This window comes from Papaver somniferum, chromosome 11 (genome assembly GCF_003573695.1).
Source record: "Papaver somniferum cultivar HN1 chromosome 11, ASM357369v1, whole genome shotgun sequence".
In the NCBI taxonomy this organism is placed as follows: domain Eukaryota; kingdom Viridiplantae; phylum Streptophyta; class Magnoliopsida; order Ranunculales; family Papaveraceae; genus Papaver; species Papaver somniferum.
Window position 1 is genome coordinate 56,532,885 of NC_039368.1, and position 16,171 is coordinate 56,549,055.

Below are 16,171 nucleotides of genomic sequence, written 5' to 3' on the forward strand. Positions count from 1 at the left end.
TGAGCCGTTGAAAATTAACGGATTTCTGGTAATCGAAATTAAGACCGGTAGATTGTGGGGTTTTATATTTCGGAATGTGCTCATTTTTGGTAGCCATGTAGAATTTGGTAAGAGGAACATATCCTCAAAAGATTAGCTTCAAATTCGTTACGGTTTGGTTTTTATTCATAAAAATGACGTCCAACAAGTGAGACAGTGTGATAATAATAGTGTGAAGGGATCACGTATTAAATGACAAACATGTGATAATCTTTTTCCATTCGTGATTATAAACTAAAACATGTGAGTTAGGTAATCAGAAGTTAATCGTGCAGTTAGGTGCTTATTTACTTTTTGGATCCCAAATTCCCTAGGATTTTCCTCCAATGTATGTCGACCACTCATCAAAGAGTCCACCATTTCTAAATGTAAAATGTAAGAGGGTTTCAAATAACAAGAAGGATCAATTTTGAATGATATTTCGGATCAGTCTCGTTCTCATCATCTCATGTTTCCCTGACATTAGCCTACATTTTCAAAAATGCAGGATTGACCGAGTTTATCTCGCATGAAACAAAATTAGAGCTTTTTAACTCATCACATATCCCAATGTTAAATTGTCTTTCCAATCATCATTAAATTTTCTCAGAATTTTGCTGGGTCATTTTAGAATTATTAATACATCTTTGCATGAGCTTTTAATTTAGTCTTCTTTTGACGTACCTACAGGCTACTAACTAAACAAAGGTGTAGGCTGTACCTCACAACTCAAATGAATTAAAAGGGGAAACTAATCCCGTTTCATTGTGGTCGAAAGGCTGACGATCATTTCATGATTTTGATTGTTTCCAAACCCACAGACAGAATGCAATATATTAGGAACAATGAATGAACAATTACCATTTCATGTGTCAACAGATCCCTTCCCTACTCTAAAGTGCAGTGGGGGGAGACGAAGAATGAAAGAAACAATGAACCCATGTTTGAGCAATAACTGAAGAAAAACCTTCAACTTGATTTCAATAATAAGTTAAGAACAAACCTAATCACCATAAATGAAACTTCATCACAAAAATAAAGAAGAAAAGAAAATTGTCACTAAGAACAAGCTGTAAAGGGACATATTTAAAGGGAAATTTCCAAAAAGAAGAAAGAAAAATCTTTACTAGAAACTACACTGCGGCTGTTGCTGTGGGTAATTACTGGCAGAGCTTCTCTACAGCAGCAACAATCTGGGCTGGCTGGACAATCGTGAATTCCTCCAATGTCCCAGCATACGGAGTTGGTACATCCTGTGAAGACAAACAGATAACAGGGGCATCCAAATAATCATGGAAATTCTCATTAATTGCTGCTGTCAAACTGGCACCAATTCCACCAGTTCTCATGCACTCTTCAACAATCAGAACACGGTGAGTCTTCTTAATTGAGTTTTCAATTGTGTGAAGATCAAATGGCTTCAATGACCTAATATCAATTACTTCGGGATCATAACCCTTGTTAACCAAAGTCTTCGCCGCTTGCATCACGTGGTACCTCATGCGAGAGTATGTGAGAATCGTAATGTGTTCTCCAGGCCTCACCATCTCAGCCTCCTCTAGTGAGCAAATGTATTCCTCATCTGGGATCCTCTCCTTGAGATTGTACAAGAGAACATGCTCAAAGAGAATCACAGGATTCTCACTTCGGATGGCAGCCTTCATTAATCCCTTGGCATTGTAAGGAGTTGAGCAAGCAACCATTTGAATTCCAGGAATCGACTGGAAATAAGATTCAAGACGTTGTGAGTGTTCTGCTCCAAGCTGGCGACCTACACCTCCAGGCCCACGGATGACTACTGGAATTTTGAATTGGCCACCTGAGGTGTAATGTAGCATTCCACAGTTGTTGGAAATTTGGTTGAAAGCCAGAAGAAGGAAACCCATGTTCATTCCTTCAATAACCGGCCTTAGGCCAGTCATGGCATCTCCAATAGCCATTCCTGTGAAAGAGTTCTCTGCGATTGGAGTGTCAAGAACCCTAAGATCTCCAAACTTTGTGGCTAGGCCCTTGGTCACCTTGTAAGAGCCTCCATAGTGACCAACATCTTCCCCCACAACACATACTGTTGTATCTCTGTCCATCTCTTCTTCCAGTCCTTCTCGGAGGGCTTCAAAAAGTAACAGCTCATGCCTAGTGTTGATAAACAAGTAAAGAGTTTGATTAACCTTAGCCGAAGTTACAGTAGGAAAGCTCCAGACAACATATAGAAACTCTGGGATGGGGTTCAAAAGGAAAAGTATGACCATAATAACATACACTTTTAAGTGCATACATCGTCTAAGTAAATTACTAAATAAATTAATCAACAAGTAAAACAGAAAAGATGCTATCATGGTGCTTACAAGCAGATATTAGAAGCAAAGGCTGAGTGGTCAATTGAATTTTTTGATTATACTACTAAAGTTTCTCATGCTAATAGAAGTATCGTTTCTTGTGCTGACATATTAGCCAAATATGCCAGAAAGATCAAGTCCAAATGTACAATCTATAGCAAACAGCAAATTCTGAACTGCTTAAGAACTGCTGATGTAAGTATTCTTTCTTGAGGTACTACATTATCCAGTTCATTAAAAAAAAATTGGTGGTCAATTGAACAATGTGAACATGTGGTATTAGCTGATTTTGAGGTATAATATTAAGAAAGCAAAAGCAATAGATGTTTAGTTGCATAACATTGTGCTTATGAGCAGATTTAAAAGCAACAATTAAGTGGTTAATTGAACCATATGATATCGGCTGATTTTTCTATAATTATGCCTCCAGAGAAAATCATGACTTAATTAGACTTTTCACATGTTTCCCAGAAGGTGGGACTCATAGTTGCAAGAAAGTGTCAGGAGAATGGAAAGGACAGGCTTACGCATTGCTCAGTTTCCATACTAGGTAACGACAACTTACAAAACTCTCCTGAACATGCTAGGTTTGACCAAAAAAGTTGTTTATGCTGGAAGCGTCCACTGCACATATGGTTACTACAGCAAAAGTGGTACTTTATGTACGTAGCAATGCAAACACAATATCCTCACTCTTCCACATCATAAACTATTGATAGCACTAACTCAAAGTCTCAAACAACATAATGATTATGTGATCGCCATTGTCTATTCAATTTTCCATGAATGCTAAGGCTCCAGCTGTTTTACTGACTTGAATGTTTCAAATATGTCCACTAGCTTGTTGGCTATTTTCAATGGACGGTCTTATCAGTGATCACTAATAATAGTTGCTAAAACCAGTCGATAACATATACTTCGCGATTAGGTATTGTTTTGGACTTAGGACATCTTCAAACCCCATATATAAATTCAACAACTTCACTCAAGAAATAAAAGAAACGTACACAAAGACAAACAAAAATGGATAAAAAACTAAACATTCAAATAAGATACATGTACCGCTAATTTTAAATCAACAGAAGCAGAGGTAAATCAAGAGCCAATCAATGTACACGAGTTAGCATCTCACATCAATGTCTCAAATCCCCAATTCATTTAAGACTCTAACAGAAGTAAATGTGCAATTTAAATATATAATGTAAGAATCAGAAATACTTTAAACTAAGTCTGACGTCAACATGGCTTGAGACTTAAGTAAGTACACATTAAGCATCTTCTTCTATAAGGGAAAACTGTTGAAATGTCAGCCAAATTTTAGAGAAACTAGATGAAAAAGAAGAACTCGTATAATAGTATCTGATCATACACTTATAGTGTTTAATTTGATTTTGAAGCCTTCAGGCTATCTGGTGGTGACACTGGAAGAAAAACCCTCTCAAGTAGATACGTTTAATTTGATTTTGAAGCCTAGTAGATGGATTTTAGAGATGTTGTAGACATGGGTATGATTTTCTAGTTTGGGTTGTTGATTGAACATATTTGATCTTTTTTCTGTAATCCTATCGTGGTGATATTAGTAGGTCAACATTAATGTTTGTCTATAAATTAGTCTTATTCATCTTTTTTCTGAGCTTAAAGATATATATTCTGTTAGTTGCTGAAGTGTTGAGGATAAATTAAAACTTGTGTATATAAGTTGTATCTGATCCAACATCTAGTTTCCGTTGTTGCTACTTTTTGAGAAATGTGTATTCTTTACTTTTTGAATTTGACTGTTTACTCTTTGTTGAAAATTTTTGAGAAATGTGTATTCTTCTGATTTTGTTACAAAAGATCGTTTTTGGTTTGCTGAAGCTAATGGGGTTTCCTAGAACATGATGTCTTGTATGCATTTGGTGTATGCTCTTAATCTTGGTATTATTAACCTTGCATCGTCAGCTGTGTGCACAAGTATCCTTCTAAGGTGACCATAAAACACCTAAAATATTTTAGATTATATCATCATAATGTTATCTGATCTTCATTTTTGATTTGCAACCTAAAGAAAAGTAAGCTATGACCCGGCGACCATCAAATCGCCGCCATAGGCCTTTAGCCTTCTCCTGATTTGCCCGTAGTGCTGATTTGATGGCTTCCAAGTCCACCAAATTGAAGCATATCAGCTCTTCTAAGTCAGACGAGAAAGCTTCCGTCAAATCCCAAGGTATTGCAAAAATCTCACTTTCTCCCAAGGATGTTGCTATCATCTGCCAAAAGATTTGAACTTAAATACCACTTGAAAATGTTGTATGTTTCTTAGATTATTTTAGATATTCAGTAATGTATTTATCAAAATGTTAATTTCTAGACTACGAGATTGAAAAGCGTTGTAGTAAAGGGAAGGGCGTGCTAGTAAAGGGAAGGGCATGCTCTCTGAATCTTCCAGTGAAGAAGAAAGTGACAGCGAAGAAGAAAACGGTAGTGAAGAAGAAAATGATGGAGTAAGCAAAGCTCGAGTGGTAATTTTGGATTTTTAATTTTAATCTTCCCTTTTCTTACAAATCTGTTTATCTGGACAGGGAATCGTCCAACTAGACTTTGATGATGGCATAAGTACTGTACACTTATCCATCAACATTTGAGTAACTTGATAAATAGGTTTGGATTGCAGAATTCCAAACAAAATCAATTGCATATACAATCAATAAATGAAAAGAATGAAAGCCTTACCCAGGTTTAGATGTGGTTGATGCAGTGGAACCTTCATTCTTAGTCTACAAAGGAAATAACAAAACCAAATTCAAAATCCACAAAACCCAAATTCAAATTCAAAATCAAAAGAAAAAAATTAGATAAGATGAGATGTGTAACTGCAACTGCATTAGCAACCAATTTTGGTGAAGAACGAGCTTTGTTGTTAGATGATCCCAAAGTTAAATCTCTTGAATCAGCAAAAACCCTTCCTTTCCTTGCTGCAATTCAGACAAAAAATCAAATGATAAGTCTGTCTCAGAGATCCCAAAACCAAATACATAGTTTAAAATGAGGAACGGAACCTGTTTGAATTGGAAGGGATTTAAGAGAAGAAACCTCAAATCTCTTGGAATCCAAAGATGCAGCTGCGGCTCCTATTCCTTGTAAAAGTGTTGCCATTTTCTTCTCTAGAGATATAGAGAACAGAATTGAGAATTGGGAAAGAGAGAGCAATGCGAGGGAAACAAGAGATTCAGAGGGGAGAAGGACAGGGACAGAGTTTATATGGAGATGAGAGAGAGAGAGAGAGAGAGAGAGAAGGCGGAGAAACTGAGGTTGTGTCTTGTCTTGTGTTGGGTGTGATTCGAAGTTTTTACTTATAAAAAGTATGGTTTTGGCGATTTAACTATCTATCGATAAACGATAATGACTACCCAGCTAATTCTAACGATTTGGGGTTTGGGGTTGAACCATCAACACGGACGTTTTTGGAAGACTTGACTTCTTCTTTTCTTCTACTTCCTTCTAACTTCTATCGAAGAAGGGATGGGAAAGTTGAACATCTTTGATAACTTTCCTGGAGTTTGCTTCAGCAGCGATGATAAATACAGTATGTGTTATGCTTCCCACTTGAGTATACATTATACAGCTTATAGCTGCTGGTGGCTGGATTGGATGTTGAATGAAGGTGAAACTGCAATGTGATCGAAAAGGACAATTTAAAAACAGAGCAGGTTTGCCTTTATGCACAGAAAATATAGCAGCATCAAGGAGAACACAAGAAAACTCGAGGCTGAGCATGTTAAATTTTAATCTCTTATTAGTCAATTTCCACAAATTCCAGACTAGCTATTCAATTTCTCTCTTTTCCTTTTCTTTTTTTTGTCCTCTTTTTTTTTTTTTTTTTTTTTTTTTGTTTATGTACAAATCTCATGGGAGAAAGATAAAAACAGAAAGAAACCATTTGAACTACCTCTCTATAGCAGAGAACTCCAAAATCTGCATAATGACTACCCATAGCTTCTCGGGGCCAGTATTAGACCAAAACAAAGGGAAACTTACAACAGTGTCAGGTTCACGCTCTCCCAAGCAGATGTCTTCCAGCATGCATCTCTCCAGCTCACGTTCTATTTTTCAGCATACAAAATGAGTGTTGGCTGCATCAACTCCCAGTGGCCCTTCACTTGCCAGATTTTTCCAGCTCTCTTGACAGGTTAGATTTCCTTCTTCCCTGCCCTGAGGAAGGTGGAGGAGGAGTGTCTCTGTTATCTTCTTTTTCAGAGGGACCACAAACACTCCCATTGCTGCAACTACCTTCTCTTGCTGCAGGTGCCTTCTCCTTTGCACGAAAGTCATCTAAGGAACGAAATTCTTCCTTCAATAATCTCTCCAGCTCAGGGTTCTTCTTCATAGGCTTTACATTGTCTCGCGCCTCTCGATAATGATGGAAGGCCCTGATACAGAAATACCAATAATTAAGTAGCACATAGTCACACTTATAACCTACGCAATATCTTCTAGAACTAGACCTAGTAATAAGGATCAATATATGATTTTAATATTCACTTGCAGTCGAACTGTTGTTTTAGTCTTCAATTAAGTATTAATGTCAACTGAGAGCAGTATCAAATTAGGGGGTGCAGCATCAGGCAAGGTTGGAGTAAGCGAGAAGTGGTATAACATCTAAAGTAGATAATCTGATGCCAAACTAGGAAAACTTCAAATAGGGTGCTACTATTTTGCAAGACAAGACAATCATCTGTAAATTCAGATTGAGACAGCACCATTTGAACTAGGATGGCTCACTGTTATGCTTACAAATGATAAATAGCACATCTGCACATCAACTCTACAGCTAAGTTTCATCAGGCGAACAGCAAACATGTGTTATTATGCCTGAAGTACACTGGTTTAAACAGCAGCTCCATATGTGCAGAATGATAGGAGATCCATAGCAGGTTACCAAGAAACTAGAAACCTCGTAAAACCTTGGTCCTTTGGTAAATCTTATCAGGCGGGCCAGACTAGTTTTGATGTATGCCACAGCAACCCCATATTATAGAATGATAACAATAAAACTGGAAAGCTCATAAAACGTTGGCAGTTTAGTTTATCTTATTAGGCAGGCTAGAGTGGTTGTGCCATTTTGGTGTCCGCCCAAACCACAGATCCGACAAATGCTCAAGTAGGAAAATGATCTTGGTATTGGTCTACAGTTGGGATTGCTCCAACCACAGCAGCCAGTGGCCTTTCGCACTTCTGACACTTAGGATTCAAAGGCCCGTAGTTCACAGAAATATAGTCAGCAACAAGTCAGCTCACTAGCTATGAAATTTTTGAACAGTTTGCATGAAATCTGGCAATACGCATAGGAGTCGCTTTACTTCATCTTGTGGCCTAATTTCACCCCACGGGGTAACTATTGGCACTAACTTGCTATTTGCATCTCACATATATGCAGCGAAACCAAGATATATAAGTCTGAGAAAAAGTATGAAGAAGAGTTACCAATATTTTTCAAGGCCATAAAGATTCCCCTTCTTGTAGAATTCAAGACATAGACGTTCAAAATCCTGGTAAACTTCTTCTCGGAAGTGCTTTTCTAGGCCATAACTTCAAGAGAAAAAAATAGGAGGAAAGACCAGAAAATGAATATCAGGAGAGCAATAACTGCACAAGCATCTGTGTTTTGCTACTACTTCTTACTATAGAATTTGAAGATGGAAGAGTAGGATTTAATTACCTGAAAAACCTGAAAAGACATTCTAACCCATAGTAATATTTGGCAGCTGCATCCTCTAGAGCTAATTTTTGGAACTCATCGTACATGGAAGGAACAAACATGTTCCTTAAAAAGAAAGACCAAAACCGGTATAATGTATTCATTTCCTGCATATTAAACAAACTCACATCTTCACTGACATGATTTAAGAACTGCGCCTTCTGGAAAAATCAAAATGTCTATCTTCATCGGAAATTGGTCAGTGTGTGGCACACTATCCAAAGAATTTGACTGGCTAACAAATTGAGGCATCAACGAGGAAGGAAATATATAAGCTTAAAGAATAAAAAGCCACCTCACTGCAGCCAATTCCTGATCTTTTCCGATCACTTAGGCAACCTTTGTGGTACTTCAAGTACCTAAAGAAGCACAAGAACAAGTCAACTTTCAAGATACACACTCAACACCCAATAAATGCCAACGTACCAATTACACAAAACCTAGATTCTAAATATCTTTTTCAGGGTGTGTTTCCCCTCAACATTCTAATATTCATGCGAAAACGATAGTAAACCATTTGATTAGCTTGTCAATCCCACTCTGAGACAGGCAACCAATCAAAATACATGAGTAGTTAGCAAATGGCCACATGGGTCCATAGAAGGCTTGAACTAGCTGTCACCATTCTATTGAGTATCCCATGTCACAATTGGTTGCCTTTTCTCTTGAACGTAGGCCTGAACCTTACATCACATATTCCAAAGAGAAGTTGACCCTTAATGCTAGATGCTAACCTTGTACAGGCTTGTTGGGCCCACAGGGGGATGGGTGTAGATTAGAGAAGTGATTCTTCTCGAGGACAAAAATTTTAGTCCTTTCCAACACATTTAGCTCCATCAGTAGGCGGCCAATAGTACACAAATTGTGTGCCATTTAGTAGCCATTTAGTAAATTAAGTTTATCTGAGCTTTACGCTCATATATGCCCCCACTGACGCCCATGTGGACCACAACATTTAAACAACTAAGCAAGAAAATCCTAACCAATAGTGCGCTAATATTGCAAGAACCAAGATGAGTGAAAGCCTCCATACATCTGTTGTTTAAAACCATTTTCTTCCAATAGCCGATGACTTGGATGCTGAAATGCTGGGAAGGGCTTTGGGATAGAGCCTATTGGTGGACTACTCCCAGCTGGAATCCCATGAGGGGAAGCACTCAACTTGGACGACAAAGATCTGTTACATTAAGTGAGTGTCAGGAATTTGAAAATCGAAAAATTCAGAAACACGGGGAGACAGGATCACTTGAAACCCACCCGTGACTACTTTCTGGTGGTGTTGAACCAAAGAAGAAGCCAACCGAACTACTGGGTGGACTTTCTGATACTATGGCATTACGTTTACGACCATTGCCCTGATTCCGCAGGCTGCTAGGAAAGTAGCGTTGCTTAGGGATTGATTGTTGCTTGTTTGCACCGCCTTTGTTTTGTTTCCTTTTTGGATGCAAGAATCCAGGATCTTCAGGGAGACTTTTCCCAGGACTATTACTACTTATTTTGGAGTTTGGTAATCCAGCTGTGGAGCTGAGATGTCTAGAATCCCCTTCTTTAGTCTCAGTCGAGGATTTTCTCCTACTAATAGAGCGTTTAGATCTCAACTCCTGAAAATGCCATACAACAGAATTCTTTAATACATTCATTTGGGAAGGAAAAAAAAAGGAGGATGTGCATAAGAACTGCAATACGGAAATGACACTAACCAACAACTAAGTAAATCAGCTAACAACCTGCTCAAAAAAGTAGAGGCCGTCATTAATAGCAGAAGCAAGCTCATTCGACATAGATTTTGATTCACTTGTTCTAGCTCTGTAATCTTCGCCAATCCTGTTCTGCATGTGTGTAATACAATCATCTATTCATAAGGTGTCTAAACGGAGAAAATTTGGCGAATGCTTGATCTATGAGTCAACCTTACCTGGGTTACAATAACTAGTCTCTGCACATCCTGATCATTGAGATCTGTGTCCTCGTCTTCTTCATCAATCCTTATGGACATAAGGGAACAATTGTCAATCAGAAATGAGGACACTAAGAAGAAGGAAAATCCTTATAGCCATAAAACTTTCAGATAAATATCAACAGCCACATTTTAGTGGCGGTATATGAAACCAGTACATTTTCCAGCGAAAAAAAATGAAACCAGTTGATGTTTACAAATAAATCATCCATGCATAATCTCTACAGTCAGAGCTACTTAGGCGATCATACTATAGCGGACTCACTTTAGGAAACTCTGATATAAGCTTGTACTATGTTACGCTGTACTGACCAGGCAATAGTTTTTGACCAACAGGTCGAGCTCCATTTTGATTTTTTTTATCCAACCTCATAAAGCGCAGATGTTATTCATCTAGTTAGTTGACAATTAAGAGTACCCTTTAACAATAATTTAACCACTAACAAATATGGATATTGAAGAACAGCCATAATTCACCAAAATAGATCGGCTAGACCACAATTACAGTACACAATACCAGCACAGACGGTCTAAGACAACATCACTTCAGTACACCTCTCAGAAGCCAGAAGGGTTCACAATAAATACCAAAACAAAAGAAAAAAGAACAAGAACATAATAATCTTTTTGAAAGAGAAACAAAATGATTGAAGATACAAGGGGAAAGCAGGAAACATAATCACGGAACAGCTAATGCTCTTATCTTATTTGAACACAAGAACAAATAATGAAAGAAAAATAACAGATTTCCAGAAAATACAGCAACTTCAAACGTTTTGTCGTTCTCTTTTCATATGACCCAATAAAATTCAAACAGAAGAATGTGTAGATGCCCCCAAACACGAGTTATACAAGACACTTTTGATGTTGAATACATTGAAACAGTGGCTTATAACGTAGACTTCTCCAGTTAGTAAAAAACAAATTGAAGTATAAACAAAATTAACAGCCTGCAAAACACAAACCCTTCTATACTGCTATACAAAGGGAGATAACCACCTCTGAAGCAAACTAGGTCAAGCAAAAGTTAGTCATGAACACAGGTATCAGGTACAGGTTACTCCAAAACAGTTGTCATTAATCTTGCAGAAAGCATCCACTCCCATAATAATCTTGGGCACTCATACAACTGGATTAACCTCTCACTAACATTCTGCAGGTTGTTCTCAGTAGAATTCATAAATGTGGAGTAATCCATAAAAATCATCAAATCAAGTTCAGTTGCCTCTATGCATTGTGACCTAGATCCTCCTTCCTTGAATTACTTCTAAACCTTCACCTCATTTCTCAAATAACGATGAGTGAAACCAAGGTTTTAAAAAGCGAAAGCGTGGGACGAAGCGCTTTCATACCAAAGCGTAAAGCGCTGCGAAAGCGTAAAGCGAAAGCGAGCTTTTTGAAATATATAATAATATATATAAATAAGAAGTTATCAACCTAATAAAAGAAAACTACTAAGTTCATTACATAATGAAAGGAAAAATTAGACTAACTAAGCATATGGCATACTGATATTGCATATACTACCCAAGAGAAATTTAAAAATACTAGCCACGGATTTCTGCATCATTCATATCATCATGTAGATAGTCATCGTCATCATGATCATCATGCCCTATAAATTAGGTTTATTAGTATTTAGTTAGAAAACGTGAAACAGGCCCTACTGGGCTTCAAAGGCCGACTTTTCACTTTCTAATATAAACCAATTCGTAAAGCGGCGCTCTAGAAGCGCCTAGGACCTGAAGCGCAAAAAAGCGCCCAAGCGCGCCCCACAAACGCCTTTTTAAACCATGAGTGAAACTATAAAACGCTCCAAGGTAATAATACTTGTCGGTTTGCAGGTATTCCTCCCACTAATGCTAAGCACATTAAGTAAGAAGCCTGGTTGCATATTTAGAAAATGCAGTTATACCCTACAAAGATGCACAAGGACTTGTTTCACAAAGAAAGAGTAATATAGTAACTTCCGCAGCATATATATATATTCTCAATGAGTTGAGCATGATACCAAAAAATACTTGCGGTAACGAATATGACGTAACGGAAGAAGCAGATTGCTACCTTAAACCAGATGAAGTATGATCCTTTCTGACAGTGGTTTGCTCTAACTCTATCTCCTCATCAAGCATGAACGTGCTCTGTTCTTCAGTAGACTCGAGTGTAAAATCCTTTGGCTGGCTCTCAAATTCATCATCTAAGCGATTTCCACGTGCAGTTGTCATATTTGAACATTCAGAGCTGACCTGAGAACGGGTATCAGCCTGTGAGTCCTTCATTTCTAAACTCGATGCACCATTCATTTTCCTGCTTGAATCCCTAACTTCTCCTTGGCATGCTTCTGTTTCAACTCCATGAAGCAGCTTCTCCTTGTTACAATTCATACTACGTGCTACACTCGAAGAATCTTTGTCTGAGGGCACTGGCTCTTCTATGGTTAGATTACTCAATGGAACTTGTGTCCCTTGAATTTCAGAGATGTCCTTTATCTCGACGTCGTCGCTCTTGGAAGCTGAAGAAGACTTCTCGTCAACTTGGCCCTTCGGAGACTGGACTGTGTGCTGTCCAAAGGTTGGAAGCCATTTTAACCAGTCATCACGTCTCCGTAGCTTGTCACCCTGATAAGAAACCACCAAATCAACACAAGAAGCATTGAAATATAAGAGACTTGGAAATACTGCATTAGAATGAAACATATCTATAACTGGAAACGACGTATAAGAAGCTGAAGAAGTACAGATGCCTTACCTGCACCTCTACAGTCTGAGAGCCACGCAGTACATCCAGAATGAAGGGTATCTCTGTTGTCATTTGCTTAACCTGTATATCAGAGGTAAAAGATAATGAGTTACACCAGTTGAGATATAAAACAAACAGATCCAAAGTGAATTAAAAAGTAGCATTAGATTTTCCATCCATACGCATACTCCAGCCCATCAGCCAATATATAAAAACAAGAAGTCTTACTCTGTTAAAATCAGCAATTCTGGAAATTGAAACCCATCCCTGTTTATCCATTAAAGAAATCAAGTGATGGTCTTTCTGCAAATTCTCGTCACTGCCAAGAATAAAAGCAGGAATTTGTAAGAGACCAATAAGCACATTTAGAAAGTAATAAGGTATACACACAGAACTACTTGTGTTACATGTATCGTTCAAATAGGTCTATTGTTAAAGATTACACAACAGCATATCTGAGGCTCATTTTGTATCTAAGTTAAAGGAGTCCCAGAGAAAAAATGATAAATCCACTATTTCACTTAAAAAACAAAAAAACAAGAGAGCATGTTATAGACCCCGTCACCTGAAGTAATATTCAACTTGATTCAGTACTTTAATCCCTAAGGCTTGTGTATCTACTGGTGCTGTTGTGGGAATCCCTGGAGGTGGAGGATATGGGATAAAACGAGGAGCTGGACCCATGGTGGAATCAGGTGCAATAGGAAGATAGTACATTGGATGAGGACCTGTACATATAAAACAGTTTCAGACAGCAAGACTAAAAAGAATGTAGAACAACTTGAATATGTACAGCGTGAAATGTGCAAGACGCCTGAAATTAATGAACTTAATGCAGAATGTAAAATGAAAAATTGATTAAAACATAAAAGCACCAGTTTACCAGGAAAACTTGGTCCACTTATGAACCCTGGACCAGCCCTTATAAATGGAGGTGGCCTCATAAATGTATTTGGCCCAAAACCTTGCTGCATATTAATATTGTCTCTGGAATTGAATGGATGCTGATGACGCATTGTATGGTTGAAACGTCCACCAGGTTCTTGGACATTATGCCGCCTATTAGCAAAACTGTTTAGACCTCCTTGAGGTGGAGGTTGAAATCCTCTATTAGCATCAACTCCACCACCATGACCAGGAGCGACAAAAGCTGGAATTGGGGGTTCACCAGTGGTCACCATGGGAGAATCTAGACTGGGAAAGGGTACAGGGCGAGGCTGGTAAACAACGGGGAATTGCGGCGGCGGTACAACTGTGCGAAAAACAGGTGCCACTGGTGGATGATTATAGGGGTGAACAGGAAATGGTGGTGCACCATTCGGAGGATGATTGCGCCATTTTTTATGATGTGACACAGGTTGTTTTGGGGAGAAGGTGCTACCTGACCTATTAGATTTATGCGGCCCAGTCGGTCCCTAGGAAAAGAGAAGAAAAAAATGTTCAGAAAGCATTGATAAAACATAAACAAAAAAATCACATGCACGTGGAACCAGCTTATTTTTTAGTCTTATTCTGTAAATGATAGACATCTGCAACGAAGTTAAGAAATTTATCATTGTACCCATGTTACAACCATTTAAACTTAATTGTTGACAAATTGATCTAGCAAGCCCACACACTCACAGCTTTGTATATTCCTGGAGTCCTCCCTGCTCTTTCTCTCCCTTCCTTACCCCTTGTATTGATTAACCCTCTCTAATGATCCATTTTTCCTCTTTTTAATCCACTTGACTTTCTGATTTTTCACTCTATAGGCATTGGTCAGACTTGTATCACAGCATTTGAATTACAAAACGTGATCAGTAAAGAATCTAATCCAAGACTTTGATGGGTAAATTTCGAAACTTTGACAATATAAGTGAGGATTTCACTTTCATATCCATGTAACAAATAATTTCCTGACAGAAGAATATTTAATTTCCTTTTAATAGATCAAAAGCTACATTCGTGTACCTGTTAGTAGATTGAATCTAATCTAAAATCCACTGTATTGATAGCAAATAAAATCTACCGTTTATAAATTATGAGTTCTGTATTGTGTAAAATTAATTTGAGATGTAGACAAGGTTGCTTAGAGTATTGTAACATCCAAATCAACAACAAGATAATAGTCACTTAAAATGAAATTACTTATACCTGGGAAGGAGTATTAATCGTTGTAGTGGTAGCAGAAGCAACAGCAATGGGCTTTACAGCAGTATGAGCAACAGAATCTGAATTTTTGGGTCTTGCTTCAGCAAGTGCTGGCCAAGATTTAGCTCCCATAACAGGAACTTCAATACCTTGTTTACTTTCATTAAAGACAGGTTTTTTCCATGCTGATGATTTCAATCCAATTTGTTCTTTTTGATCATCAACATCCCCATTACTAGTTATAGAAGCAGAATTCTTCTTATTATCTACCCCATCACCAGTGCCTCCATTACTCAACTTTTTTTCTGAAAACAAATCTTCTTCCTTTTTCATAGTCTTCTTCACTATTACCGCAGAAACTGCAATGGAGTCCGACTCCATCGCCTGATACAATGGAATTATTGAAAAACTGCAGAAGAAAAATGCCCAAATAATATTCCAAAAAGTGATCTCTTATCTGAACTTCACTTAGATATTGTTGTTCGTTGTTTCTTGGATGATATAATCATAATATCAATCTATCCATCAGTCTCTTCTGGTTTCAGTTCTTTGTTTACGGCTTTGGTAGGTTTGCAGTTTATTTTGGTAAGAAAGAGAAAAGAATATTAGAATTAGGGTTTTGTCAAATTAGGGTTTAGACATTTAGAGAGTGTGACAGTAAATGTACACAGTACGACTACGAGGTGATATGCTTACGCTGTGTAAAATAAACTGACCTGGGATAACTCGTTTTCACTATCTTAAAAAGGGATCTGACAGTATCTTCTTGTGTGAATTGTGAGTGAATTCTTGCTCACACCAATTCATACGAGTCAACGACTCAACATTACCTTTTGATAACATGCAGCCTTTGGACCACGAACGGATTTAGGATTGGCTGGCTGCCATAAGAATGGTACGGGGTTGGATAGCACATAAGGCCTATTTGTATGCACAAGGTTAAGAAACCTATTTGAATGAATCATCGGGTGTTCAAAAGCTTTGCTTTATGTTCCGACTTTACAAGCAGAATTTATCACTTTGTTTACGGAGATCAAGATCAATATATATATATATATATAATATGATGAATAATCAATTTTTTTTCATAAGTGGCACTAGTTCTCTGTGATGCTCAACACGTATTCGATATAAGTGTTGTAAATTCTATTTAAATAAAGGAGGTTTCAAGTTTAAATTATATCAGCATTGGTTTTCCCAACTGCTTATCCTTTTAGTTCCATTTTGTTTCATCGTGTCAACTAGAAAATC

General features: G+C 37.8%; 2 protein-coding genes across 2 annotated transcripts; both read right to left on the reverse strand.

The window, feature by feature from the left end:
• Positions 1-1,178: 1,178 nt before the first annotated feature.
• LOC113324436 (pyruvate dehydrogenase E1 component subunit beta-2, chloroplastic-like) lies at positions 1,179-2,267 on the reverse strand. The gene has a single exon (XM_026572755.1). The coding sequence runs from the start codon at positions 2,265-2,267 to the stop codon at positions 1,179-1,181; it is 1,089 nt and encodes a 362-aa protein (XP_026428540.1).
• A 2,054-nt stretch (positions 2,268-4,321) lies between these two features.
• LOC113321820 (la-related protein 1A-like) lies at positions 4,322-15,635 on the reverse strand. Its single transcript, XM_026569742.1, has 17 exons — positions 14,924-15,635; positions 13,671-14,202; positions 13,353-13,515; positions 13,016-13,106; positions 12,797-12,868; positions 12,113-12,666; positions 10,007-10,076; positions 9,819-9,920; positions 9,349-9,692; positions 9,125-9,268; positions 8,387-8,450; positions 8,053-8,198; positions 7,818-7,922; positions 5,393-6,763; positions 5,208-5,308; positions 5,067-5,110; positions 4,322-4,603 (listed from the first exon to the last, which is right to left on the reverse strand). The coding sequence occupies exons 1-14, from the start codon at positions 15,299-15,301 to the stop codon at positions 6,490-6,492; spliced, it is 3,039 nt and encodes a 1,012-aa protein (XP_026425527.1). The 5' UTR covers positions 15,302-15,635; the 3' UTR covers positions 4,322-4,603; positions 5,067-5,110; positions 5,208-5,308; positions 5,393-6,489.
• Positions 15,636-16,171: the final 536 nt, after the last annotated feature.